Consider the following 13,766-nt stretch of genomic DNA (forward strand, 5'->3'; position numbering starts at 1 on the left):
AGCCCCCTTTTAGCGATGCGGCCCATGGACTCTCGGTTGTTTATGACTTCCCTGAGGACCGCTAGAGGACATGACCACCACTGGGTGCCTGTCGAAGTAGTGTCAGAGCTTGTGCTTGGTGATGAGCATGGCGTGGAGAAGTTTCTAAACCTTCGAGTAGTGGGTCTTCGAGTCGGATAGGACCTCACAGATGAAGTACACCGGGCATTGAACTTTGAGGGCATGGCCCTCCTCCTCCCGTTCCATGATGAGAGCTACGCTGACGGTGCGTGGAGTGGCCGCGGTGTACAGGAGTAGGGTCTCCCCCTTGGCGGGGGAGGTCAGCACAAGCAGCATGGTCAGAAACTCTCTCAGCTAGGTCAACGCGTCTTGAGCTTCCTGCGTCCAGTTGAAGTGTTCAGATTTCTTAAGGAGTTTGTATAGAGGCATACCTCATTCCCCAAGGTGGGACATGAAGCGGCTGAGTGCTGCCAAGCACCCCATGAGCCTTTGGGCCCCCTTTAGGTTCTTGATCAGCTCCATGTCATTGATTGCAAAGATCTTCCTGACATTAATTTCGAAGCCATGCTCAAAGACGATGAAGCCCAGAAGCTTCCCCACCGGTACCCCGAAGATGCACTTCTCTAGGTTGAGTTTGATGTGGTTGGCGTGAAGGTTGGAGAAGGTCTCCTCCAAGTCGACGATCAATCTCATGGCCATGTAGGTCTTCACGATGATGTCATTAATGTATACCTCCAAGTTGTGGCCGATTTGCTCTCAAAAGCATTTCTGCATACACCGCTGGAAGGTGGCCCTGGCATTGCGTAGGCCGAAAGGCATGGGTGTGTAGCAGAAGGCGCCGAAAGGAGTGATGAATGATGTAGCCAGTTGGTCTGATGAGTTCATGGCAATCTGGTGGGTACCTAGAGTACGTGTCCAGAAAGAAGAGCACCTCACAGCTAGTGGTCAAGTTGGCCACCTGGTCGATTTGGGCAAGGAGGAATGGATCTTTCGAATAGGCCTTGTTGACACCCATGTAATCAACACACATTCTCTTCCCATTATTTTTCTTGACCAGGACGGGGTTGGCTAGCCAATCCGGGTGCTGGACATCCATGATGAAGCCTACGGCCAAATGTCTGGCAAGCTCCTCATAGATCACCTTCCGCATCTCCTCGTCGAAGCGACGGAGGCGCTATTGCACTAGCTTGGCATCAGCCTAGATGTTGAGGCAGTGCTCGACAATCTCGTGGGGGATGCCAGGTATGTCTGAGGGCTTCCACACGAACACATTGGCGTTGTCACATAGGAACTCCATAAGGGCCGACTCCATGTCTGGGGACATGCCGACGCCTATGCGGAGTAGCTTCTCAGGATCTTGGGGCTAGGCCGGACCATCTTGGTTTCTTCAGCCAAGCGAAAAGCCGCCGCAGGGCTCCCTTAGTGCTATGTTGTCGACACACATGCTATGTTGGAGTTGCGATGGGGCGCGGCCAGCGAGGCAAGGCGAGCCCACGGTGGGTAGACGCCGACACTTCTAGGCGGGTCCGCGGCCGATGCGGCCGATGCGGCTAGGCAGGGCTGCTGTGGGGAGAATGTTCATTCACCGTAAATTTTAGGACTAGTAATAATGAAATCTACTTAGTGAAGGGGAATTATGGTCCTTGCAAGGGCCCAAAGGTGTCATCCAAGAGAGGAAGGAGTGAATTGAGTTGTTTTCTAACTGAGGATAAAAACTTGATTCTACACAAGATAAACAAAACAACTTTGTAGTAATATGTGCACCTATGTGTTTATCTAGTGCCTCTACTTATTATCTACCAAGGAGTTTTGCAATCTATAACTAATTCTATCAAGTAGCCTAAGATAACCTAGGAGAGGTAAAGGCACACACAAGTAGAAGTGTAAATGTTGTAAGTAAAACAAAAAGCGAAAGGGCAAAGTCCCTAGGCGCAGCTATGTATCCTATGGAGCCAATTGCTATGCAATACCACCAAGGTTTGCCTTTGGTCATGGTGTTAGACTATGGTGTTGGGCTCACTATAAAGGCCCCTCCAACCAAGACAGCAATGGCAAACCACTAAGGCTCATCGCTAGCTACCTGACTCTCTCTCTCTCTCTCTACAAAATTTCTCTACCAAGGAGGGGTTCTCCTCATCCCCAAATACTAAGTTTCACTCCCTCCAAATCACATATATTTCTAGAACCCTTTATTTAAGTTGGAACAATAATTTTTGAAGACAGAACATTTATTTAAGGAACTTCTATTCACTCGATTGTTTCCAAAAACTTCCTTTGAAGTTGTTCTTCCACACTGAACATGCAGATGGTTAAATTTCAGTGCTACCTACATCTGTGGATGGAACCGTCGTACGTAACACTCCGAGCAAGATAGGCAGTAGCTTACATAGTAGACACACAGTAACAAAGCTAACATCAAATAGGACAAGAATGGGTAAGCCTTGCAAGTTGCAAACACCACACGACAACGGCATAGCCTACATCTGAGGTTCGAGCGAGGTGACCGTGGCTTGGCGTCGTTGCTGGTGGAGGCCACAGCAGGCGGCGGGGTGACTGCATCCACGGCCATCCAGGGGCCGGTGCTGCAGCACTCGGGCAAAAAGCCGCCTCAGCAGTCAATGCGGCAGCAGGGGGTCGACAGGACCTAGCCCTTGGCTGCATCGAGGACCAGCAGCGCCCATCGGCATGCGATCGTTCGTCAGCTGGCTGGGCTCCCGACGCCAAGCCCTTGTGCCTAGCAGCTAGTTAGTTGCAGTTTTGCGCGACAGGAACCCGTGAACCGGCTGCTCGGTGTGTTCCGTTCTTGGGTGCTCCTCCTATTTGTAGGCTGGGAGGGAGGGGTTGAGGATGTGCATCAAATGGGTGTGCGGTGTGCCATGAGGGTGGGGTGGGTAATGCAAAAATAGCTCGTCATGCAGGCCAGCAATGAAATTAACAGCTGCCAAAAAAACAACAGGTTGATGTTGTAGCCACATATAGGGAGGCGGCGAGCGAGGGCTTGTAGCCCTTCATGGAGACCACACCGAGGACGACCATGGCCGTCATGAGGATGAACACCATGAGGTTGCTGATGGACCAGACGACCCAGGATGTGAGCTTCCTGTTAGCTCCAAAGATCACCTAGAGTAGCGTCTAGTCGGGTGGTTCTTTGTATTTGGGACGAACAAGTAGAAATCCTAATGAACCGCACTATAGAGTGATAGAGAGAGGAGAGTGGATGGGAGTGTACAGACCATCGGAGGGCGCTGTCGAGGAGGATCCGGTCATCTCTTTGGTCGGTGAAGCTCTGCGCACGGGCATCGATGGTCGGAGAAGAGTTGGTGAAGTCCGACGATGTAGTAGCGGTGCAGTCAGGCTGACGGTGTTGTCTTCCCGTCGCTGGCTATGCACCCTTGCGAGATCAGACTTAGGGTTTGTTGGTGGGGCAGAGTGGCTCACGGTGAACCTCGTACTATGAGCCACCGGCCCCCACCACTTTATATAGCGCAGTGCGACGGGGGCCCACCAACCATGTAGGGTTGGGCGCCCCCGATCAGGGCACGTGACCAAGGCCTAATAGGTTATTAGGCTTATTGGCTGGGAGATCATTCTAATATTCTCCCCCTTGATCTCACACTATTACTTTTATCTTTAAACTTTAAACTTCAATCCTTTTCTCCTTACTCATTTCTTCACAGATGATGCATAGAGCATGTTTCATCGTCACGGTCAATCACCGATAGATTTAACAGCTACAATGCACGTCTCTGATCTAAAATAGATACTTTAACTTTTGGGCCCTTTATAGTCTAGGAATTATAGGCTTTCCCTTAAACCCATGCCGGCTATATGTTCTCTGAACACGTTGGGTGGTAAGTCTTTTGTAAGCGGATCCATGAGCATCTTTTCGGTACTTATATGCTCAAGACTGATCCCGGACTCTATCCTTCACAACATAATAATTTATGTCAATGTGTTTGGCAGCACCACTTGACCTATTGTTGTGAGCATACTATACTGCTGGATTATTATCGCAGTATAACTTCAGTGGTCTATAGATATCGTCAACCACTTTCAAACCGGGTATGAACTTCTTTAGCCAGTTCACCTGCCCCATTGCCTCATAACACGCTATAAACTCGGCATACATTGTGGACGATGTAGTGACAGTTTGTTTTGAGCTTTTCCATGAAATAGCTCCCCCTGCGAGAGTGAATACATATCCAGACGTGGATTTTCTATCATCTCCCGCATAATCAGAATCCGAGTACCCCACCAATTGGAGAGATTCTGATCTTCTATATATCAACATGAGGCCTTTCGTACCTTGCAAATATCGCAAGACTTTCTTTACCAATTTCCAATGTTCTATTCCTAGATTACTCTAAAATCTACCAAGCAACCCGGTAACAAAAGCTAAGTCAGGGCGCGTACATACTTGAGCATACTATAAGCTTCCGATAGCTGAAGCATATGGAACCGCTTTCATTTGATCGAGCTCGTACTAGTTCCTGGGGCATTGAAAATCCCCATATCTGTCGCCCTTGACTATAGGAGTAGGTGAGGGACTACATTTGAGCATACTGAATTTCTTTAAAATCTTTTCAATGTATGCCTTTTGTGACAGTCCTAATACCCCTTTACTTCTATCTCGATGAATCTCGATCCCTAGAATGAACGAAGCTTCACCAAGATCTTTCATATCAAACTTTGAGGACAAAAACTTCTTTGTCTCCTGCAGCAGACTCACATCACTACTAACAAGTAGAATGTCATCCACATACAGAATGAGGAAAATAAATCTCTCATTCTTAAACTTTGCATAAATGCAATTGTCCTCAACATTCTCTTTAAACCCAAAATTCTTTATTGTTCTGTCAAACTTCAAGTTCCACTGTCTTGAAGCTTGCTTCAATCCATAAATGGATTTCTTTAGGCGGCAACCCATTCTTTCCTTTCCTTCTACAATGAAACCTTTTGGTTGTGCCATGTAAACATTTTCCTCTAAATCTCCATTTAGGAATGCCGTCTTTACGTCCATCTGATGTAATTCTAAATCATAATATGCCACTAATGCTATTATAATTCTGAGAGAATCCTTACATGAGACTGGAGAAAATGTCTCATTGTAATCTATCCCCTCTCTTTGTGTAAAACCTTTCGCCACAAGTCGCGCTTTAAACCTTTCTATATTCACTCTGGAGTCATATTTTGTTTTGTAGACCCATTTGCAGCCTACTGTTTTGGCTCCTTTAGGAATTTGTTCTAAATCCCAAACACCATTTGACCTCATAGATTCCATTTCATCTTTCATAGCTTTCAACCACTTTGATGAGTGTTCGCTTCTCATGGCTTCTTCATATGAGGTGGGATTACCCTCCATATGAAACTCTTCAGTATTATAGATTTCATAATCATCAGAAATAGCTGATCTTCTAACTCTTTGAGACCTTCTAAGGGCCTCCACATTTGACACATTTTCTGTTTGAGGCTGTTGTTGCTCCCCCTCATGTGTGGCAATAGGTTCTGTAGGATTCTGAACCATGGGTTCCTCATCCTCATTTGTTATTGCCATAGGAGGAATAACAACAGGTGCTGGCACCACAACATCTTGCGTTGTAGGTGTAGCAGCAGCAGGTAGCTCGAAAAATGGCTCCCAAACCATCGGAGTGGGTGCATACACCTGTTTCTCCTCAAGATCAATTTCTCGAGCTACCATGCTCCCCCTCATCATTTCATCCTCTAGGAAGACAGTGTGTCTTGTTTCCACAAACTTTGTATGTCTATCTGAACAGTAGAAACGAAAACCTTTTGACTTTTCTGGGTAGCTAATAAAATGGCAACTTACTATTTTGGGATCTAACTTTCCAATGTTTGGGTTAAATAATTTAGCCTCAGTAGGACTCCCCCACACTCGTAAGTGTTTTAGTGAGGGTACTCTTCCTGTCCACAACTCATACGGTGTTTTGGGCACCGACTTACTTGGTACTCTATTGAGAATATGAATGGCGGTTTTTAACGCCTCCATCCATAGGCTCAACGGTAAGGTGGAGTAACTAATCATACTACCCACCATATCCATCAGGGTATGGTTACGCCTTTCAGCTACTCCATTCTGCTGAGGTTCGCCCAGTGTTGAATACTGGGCGACTATACCATTCTCATCTAAGAACCTTGCAAAAGGTCCAGGAACTTGTCCATATGGGGTATGCCAACTGTAGTACTCCCCCCCACGGTCAGACCTGACTATCTTAATCTTTAAATCATGCTGATTTTCAACTTCTGCCTTAAATATTTTGAATTTATCCAACGCTTCTGTTCTTTCTTTAATTGGATAAATGTAGCTAAAATGAGAGTAATCGTCTATGAATGTTATGAATGAATCATAACCATCCACACTTTTCACAGGAAAAGGACCATATATGTCTGTGTGAATTATCTCTAAAATTCCTGTGCTTCGTTTGGCATCCTTTTTAATTTTCTTTACATACTTTCCTTTAATACATTCTATATATTGCTCTAAGTCAGAGAACTCCAGTGGAGGAAGAATTTCATTCTTAACTAGTTTCTCTATTCCCCCCTCAAAATATGGCCTAAACGACAGTGCCATAATTTCGATGATACATTAGTTCTCTTTCATTTTCTGTTTGCATTGTTCGATGAGGATACATTCTCATTCACATCACATACGGAATTCACATTTTTAAGAAGTGATAACAAATAAAGTTCGTCTTGTCAGAAGGCAAGACCAATACATCTATTATTAAACAATATCTGACATTTGCCATTTCGAAAATGGCAATCATAACCATCGTGGTCCAACTTTGAAACACTAATCAAGTTTCTTTGCAAAGAAGGTACATAAAGAACATCTCTAAGAAAAAGTCTGAAGCCCTCAGCAAGCTCTAGCGGAAGATCACTAACGGCCTCAACATCTGCTTGTACTCCATTTGCGACTTTAATGAAACTTTCGCTTCTTTGCAAAGTTCTCATCGAACGAAATCTTTGTAAAGAATTAGCAACATGAATAGTTGCACCTTAATCAATCCACCAAGTAGATTTTGAAAACATGACATACAAGGATTCATTTACGAACGTAATAATGTTCTCACCTTTCTTTTTCATAATCATCTTTAGGAAATCAGGACAATTTTGCTTGTAATGTCCCCTGCCCTTACAATGAAGACATTGATCTTTATCTACTGGGAATTGTTTATTCGGAGACTGTTGCATGGGACCCTTTCCAGGTGACTTGGAGGAAGAGCTGTTATTATAATTCTTTTTCTTATTATCTTTTAGGTAGTTAATAGTACCACCCTGTGAAACTTTTATTCTTTCCTCCTCCAGCACACACATGGCTATGAGCTTTTCCAAATCCCATTTCTCGGGCTGTATGTTGTAATTGACAACAAAAGTGTCAAATTCTTTTGGCAAAGAAGCAAAAATCAAATGAAGAAGAAACTCATCATTGAGAGCCAAATCCATTGGTTTGAGCTTAGATGCCAAATTGCTCATTCTCAGTATGTGCTCTCTAATGCCACCGCCGCCACCAGAGTACCTTTCTGTTACCAGCTGCTTGATCAGCTGTGTTGCATATGTCTTTGAAGAGCCAGTGAACTGACTCTTTATTCTTTCTAGGTACTCTGTGACCGTGTCATAGTCTGAAATTGAGCCCACTATTGCAGGCTCAATTGTATTCTTTATCAAAGCCAAACATTTCTTATTGGTTGTGACCCACTTTCTATGTTCAAGGTCAAAAGACATCTTTACGGGAGCAAAGTTCCGCTCTCTGTTCTGCCATGCAGCATTAGTTTTATTAGTCTCCCTCACCGGTGCCTCAGGTTCTTTGGGACATGGTGTGGTGACTACCCAGTCAACCTCAGCCAAGATGAAGGTCAAGTTGATCTTTTTCTTCCATTCAATGTAGTTATTCCCTTTGAGAGTTGGGATATCTTTGATATAAGCCATCAAGGAGTATCCTCCTAAAAACACAATTTCCCTTGAAAGTGAGAACATAATATAATAACAACAATTGTATGTCTTAGTTTCAACGTTGATCAAAATTAAAACATACAATTTATCCTTTTACATTAATTCTACATCACCGTTGGGCAGAAATAGAATTAATGTATGACAAAAAACCATAATAACATCATAATGTTGCCATTAATCAACGTTGGTCAGAATAATAACAATATTATAATAATTTGATAACATGTCTATTTTCAAAATTAAATTCTCCCGTTGGTTCGAATTTAATAATGAAAACAACAACTTTAAATACGCAGCGGAAACTTTGAATAAAATTCTCATGATAATATTTTCCAGAAGCAACTTTACTATTTACTGAACAAAAAATATCGTTGGATAAATTTTGTACAGAAATTATCATCAAAATTCAATTCAAATTCATCAAATATGAATCAAATCAGTTTCTAGAAAAGGGAAAAACTGAATAAATTTTTTTTACTGTGCACATGGCCATTTCGGCCTGAAGGCCTCTGGCAACGTAGCCCAGCGCGGTGCTTGGCCCGGCTCGCGTGCCGCTTCTCCCCGCGCCCAGGCCGTAACCTGGGCCTGGGCCTGGAAAGAGGCCCAGCAAAGCCGCCGGCACCGCCCCGTCTCGATCAGCGCCGTCCATCCAGATCAGACGGATGAGCGCGCGCCGCGGGGAAACAAAACCCCCATCCGGCCGCGGGTTCCCTAAACCCTAGTTCATTCTCTCCCTCCCCTTCTCTCTCATCGCGTAGCGTAGCTCGGAGAAACAGCCGCAGCAGCAGCCGTCCTCGGTGGCCGAGGGAGAAGAAGAGGGGCTCCGCCCCGCGCCCTCTCGCCGGCGTGCGTGCTCGCCCGAGGCTGAGCACACCGCCATCGAGGGGCCACATGGTGGTGCCCTGTTGTCGTGACCGCGCGTGCGAGGTGCAGTGCGGCTCGTTGCTCTGTCCCGCGCGCCGTTCGGGAGCGACGCCGCGGTCTCCTTTCCCCGCGGTGAGGAAAGCCTAGGTAGGCTCCCTATCTTTAGGGTTAGGGTTGGGTTCTATTGTATCCGAATTGAATACACTTTTCATTCGTTTTTCTTTGCTTTTGATTTGGAAAACCCTAGATCTACACCCTAGGCTGGCGAACTGCTAGGGTTAGGGTTCGATTTGTTTCTTTTCTTTCCCCGATCCAGATCCGGATCGGTCAAACATTCTCTTTTCTTTTCCTGTCCCCGATCTAGATCTACGAACTAGACAGGCTCCGATACCATTGTTAGCTCCAAAGATCACCTAGAGTAGCATCTAGTCGGGTGGTTCTTTGTATTTGGGACGGACAAGTAGAAATCCTAATGAACCGCACTATAGAGTGATAGAGAGAGGAGAGTGGATGGGAGTGTACAGACCATCGGAGGACGCTGTTGAGGAGGATCCGGTCATCTCTTTGGTCAGTGAAGCTCTGCGCACGGGCAGCGATGGTCGGAGAAGAGTTGGTGAAGTCCGGCGATGCAGTAGCGGTGCAGTCAGGGCGACAGTGATGACGGTGGCGTCTTCCCGTCGCTGGCTGCGCACCCTTGCGAGATCGGACTTAGGGTTTGTTGGTGGGGCAGAGTGGCTCACGGTGAACCTCGTAATATGAGCCGCCGGTCCCCACCACTTTATATAGCGCAGTGTGACGGGGTCCACCAACCATGTAGGGTTGGACGCCCCCAATCAGAACGCGTGACTAAGGCCCAATATGCCGTTGGGATTATTGGCTGAGAGATTTAACACTTCCGGCACAGCTTTGGGGTGAGGAACGAGGTGACGCCCAGCGCGATGGAGCAGAAGAGGAGGCCCACGGCGCCCTCGCGGACGCCCGCGTCGTACAGGTCCGCCTTGCCGCCCGCGCCCTGCGGCTCGCCGTGGAGGATCTCCCGCACCATCCAGTCGGTGTTGTACTGGATGAACGGGAACCACGAGAGCTGCGATCGACAAAGACAGTCAGCCAATCAGTCAGTCAGATGGAGTCAATGATGAGCGGTGCAGTGTGCGGCGAGGCGCGGCGCGGCGCGCGTACGTACGCAGGTGACGGACGTGACGGCGAGCACGCTGAACATGGCAGGGGGAAGGTTCGTGAGGCTCTTGAAGAGATCGACGAACGCGGAGCACTCGCTGACGGAGGCGTCGTCGACGTGTTCCTTGTCGAGTAGCTCCTCGCCGGCGAGCCACAAGGTGACCGACATGGTGAGTATAATGAGGATCTGATCAACAAACCGGCCAAAGGAAAGCGATATATCGATCAAAATCTTAGTGCAACGAGAGACGGACGAGAAACGAATGAATCAACAACATTAATGGTGCTCGATCGTAACTCACCACCGCAGTCAAGAAGGCGCCCTTGAGGTTCGCGCAGGCATCGCAGCACGCCGCGGTTTTGAGCCAAGGGAGCCACCTGATGCATATGGATCATGCAACCAGCGCAGCGTCAACAACACATCAGTCGACCATCTCAACACGAATAAATGCTTCAGGAAAGCAAAGCAAAACAGGAAGGCGGGGCTACGTACTCGTGCCATTTCGCGTTGGCGCCGGCCAAGTATCCGAGCACGCTGCCGAGAGCCATCCACAGGGAGAAGATGGCCTGGCCAATGTTGGGGCCGTGCTGTCCAGCTGCAGCAGTAAATGAACAAACAAACATTAGCATCACTAATCCTGCGCTGCGTTGCGTGCATGTGATCGAGTTCAGATAGAGAAACCGCCAGCGAAGCACATGCTCACCGGCTAGGTCGGCCATCATCGCGCGAGCCGGTCCCTGGACGGTGTTGTTGGCAAAGTCGAGGAACCTGAAGCCGACAATGTAGACGGCGGCGGCGTACCAGCGGGAGCCGGTGAACGTGCTGCACTGCTTGGTGTTACCCATGCGCCGCCCGATGTCCGCCGAGAACCCGATAATCATCACCTTGCATTGCCGGAGCACCAGCATCCATCATCATCAGTAAAAAAACAAACAAACGAGGGAATCTCTACTGCCAGTGTGCAGTGAAGTACAGAAAGCAAAGGAATCGCAACGCAAAAGTGTGATGTCAGGATGTGTGCTTACAGAGAGGCAGATGATGATGCATCCAGCGAGGATGAAGGGCCTCCTCCGGCCCATCTTCGACGTGCACCGGTCGCTGTAGTAGCCCACGATGGGTTGCACCTGCCAACGAAATCAATTGCAGTAATATATGGCCACATTAATCCCCGGCCGGCCTCGGAAAAGGGGAAGAAGATGACTGGACGGACGTATGAAAACGGATCTCCTCTTGGTGATTAATATCGAGTTCTATCTTATCTTATCTGTTTGAAATAAATCTTGGTAATTATCTTATCTCTTGAACATAAATATCGGTAATTAAAACCTCAATAATGCTAGGACATAAAGATGGAGATACATCGGAGGTGAGCAGTTTCATAAACTGCGCAGATTTATTTGACAAAATTTAACGTTCTTTATCTTTAGTAATAAGAGAGATAAGATCTCAGAATCACAGTATTACAAGATATAATGCACGTACCACAAATCCGGCGATGGGCCCGCAGATCCATGTCAGAGACACGTAGCTGTGCAAGATCCCAAGAGTGGCATACGCCAAACATCGATCAGGCCATGAATGAAAATTATCAGAGAACCAAACATGTACCAACAGACACCAAAGAACAGTACAAAAGACGACATGGACATGAAGAACTGTACTGAGTAGGGCGAGAGGAGGGAGAGCTGCAGCGCCCAGCCGTACTGGATGCCGCCGGAGAACATGCAGGCCAAGAAGAGCCGGACGATGCCTATCGGCGGCTTCCGGCTCGCATTGCCATTGCCGCCGCCATTCTTCTCGCCGCCGCCGCCGACGACGCGCTCCAGGTTCATGGTGGCCCACTCGAGGCGCTGCTTGTTGGCGTCCTCCTTGCCGTCACCGTCCATGGCTGCTGCGGCGGCGGCGCGGCGCGAGGTGCGAGGAGCAGGAACGAAACAAGCGCGCGGATTGGTCGCAGGAAAAAATGGGGGAGCGAGGACGATAGGGACAGGCAAATGATCACGGACGGGATAGCGAAATTAAAGAGAGCGCCGGGCGCCGGGGGGGTGGGGGGCGGGGGGGTTTAAAGGCCGGGGGCATGGATGGCCCGGCGCGTGTGGTTTATGGCGGGTGGCCCACCGGCAGCGAGACAGCGGGCCGAAGGTTTTATCCGTTTGTTTGGGAAGGTTATCCCGTCCTTAATCTGTTTCTTGGTAAGGCCCTGTTCGGTTATCAGGGAATGATAACCTGTAAAAAATCCAGTTGGAACCGCTACTTTAATTTGTATAAGCACGTAAAGCTGGAATGATTCTTGACCTTGAAATCAGCTAACCGAACGGGGCCCTAAGGGGTTTTGCCATGTTGGAAGGGGTTAATGGCGGTTCATAGGATAGGGCCGACATCAATGGATTGGATTGGATTGTTTTTACAATATATGAGAATTCTTCTCCTTATTAGAATATGTAGGATTGTTTAGTTTAACGAATGTGTTATCTATATAAAATCTTGTCATTTGATTCTATCTTATCCAAAAATTACTTTGATACGTACAACAGAATCTCAACGTGTCCAGAGCTGGCTGCCAGGAAACTAATGGATACAGAATTACCGATTCGATGCCTGTACATTTGGATTTACCTTATCCAAAGCTTACTTGTTTACTAGAATAAAAATAATGTAATTAATTTAAAATAAAAATATATCTATCTCACCTTTTAAAGAGTCAAACATTTATAAGTTTTATTTACTAGATTTATAGAAATAATATAAAGATTTGTGTCTGCAAATATTTTTGGTATAGAAACATATTATTTAGTGTATTATAAAAATATTAATATTTGTATATATGTTGTTAATTTTTTTGTAAAGAAAAATGGCATCTTACCAAATGATGAATACGATAGAGGCCGTATGTATACAACCCCTATATTTTTAGATAATGGAACAAAGTTTCAGTATACAACGGCTACATGGGTTGGCAAAGCTGGAAACGAATGGAGGAATGATGCAACCTGGTCTGTAAAGTCATTCTTATCCTCGAATTTATGTCCACACAAATGGAAACTGATGAACGTTGTGCAGCAGGCTGGGCACAAACTGGTGAAATCAGTTTGGTAAGTGTTTTACTAGCTAATTGAATGACTAGCTTTCCAATATAGTCTCACCAGTCAAACGCGAGTCGTCTGACTGACCTGCTTACCACCCGTGATTTTGGATTCTAGCATCCGAATTAAAGTGAAATATTCAAAAGAACACGAACCTAGAACAACACCACAAACCATTTTGGACCCTACTTTTATTTAAAGGAAAAAGTCTACTTAACCCTCTACCTTTTATACTTGGTCTACTTCACTCCCCAACTATGAAACCGTCTGTTTTACCCCCTGAACTTTCTAAAACCGTCTATTTTACCCCCTGGACGGTTTTCAGGCAGCGGTTTTGCTACAGTAAAAGCGGGTTTGCTACTATGGTCCAATTATGGTAAAATTTTTATGTACGCTAATTATTGTATGCTTGAACTATAGTAAAAATTTCGTACTCATTGGACTATGTATAACTTAGTTATAGATAAATTCTAATTAATTACAGACAAAATTGGATTTTCCAATTAATCTAAAGCTACAAAAAAAAATTTATACTAAAGCATACCATATTATATATTCACTGTGTAGATCTACTCACGTGGAGTCCAATAAAATTAGATTTTTCATTTTATGACTTTTCTATGATTTTTAAAAAATTCACCGAAAAAAAAAAAAAAAGAAAATTCAAAACC

At 46.1% G+C, this 13,766-nt stretch overlaps 2 protein-coding genes across 2 annotated transcripts; both read right to left on the reverse strand.

Annotated features, from left to right (window-relative positions):
• Positions 1-2,816: 2,816 nt before the first annotated feature.
• Positions 2,817-9,397, reverse strand: LOC136465776 (uncharacterized). Its single transcript, XM_066464382.1, has 4 exons — positions 9,362-9,397; positions 7,092-7,961; positions 5,356-5,721; positions 2,817-2,938 (listed from the first exon to the last, which is right to left on the reverse strand). The coding sequence occupies exons 1-4, from the start codon at positions 9,393-9,395 to the stop codon at positions 2,817-2,819; spliced, it is 1,392 nt and encodes a 463-aa protein (XP_066320479.1). The 5' UTR covers positions 9,396-9,397.
• Positions 9,398-9,626: 229 nt separating this feature from the next.
• LOC136465777 (sucrose transport protein SUT5-like) lies at positions 9,627-11,898 on the reverse strand. The gene is made up of 8 exons (XM_066464383.1): positions 11,717-11,898; positions 11,495-11,672; positions 11,038-11,136; positions 10,716-10,896; positions 10,505-10,607; positions 10,314-10,389; positions 10,019-10,198; positions 9,627-9,919 (listed from the first exon to the last, which is right to left on the reverse strand). Exons 1-8 carry the CDS (start codon positions 11,896-11,898, stop codon positions 9,722-9,724), a joined length of 1,197 nt encoding a protein of 398 aa, XP_066320480.1. The 3' UTR covers positions 9,627-9,721.
• Between the last annotated feature and the right edge of the window lie 1,868 nt (positions 11,899-13,766).

The sequence above is a fragment of the Miscanthus floridulus genome, chromosome 7 (genome assembly GCF_019320115.1).
Source record: "Miscanthus floridulus cultivar M001 chromosome 7, ASM1932011v1, whole genome shotgun sequence".
In the NCBI taxonomy this organism is placed as follows: domain Eukaryota; kingdom Viridiplantae; phylum Streptophyta; class Magnoliopsida; order Poales; family Poaceae; genus Miscanthus; species Miscanthus floridulus.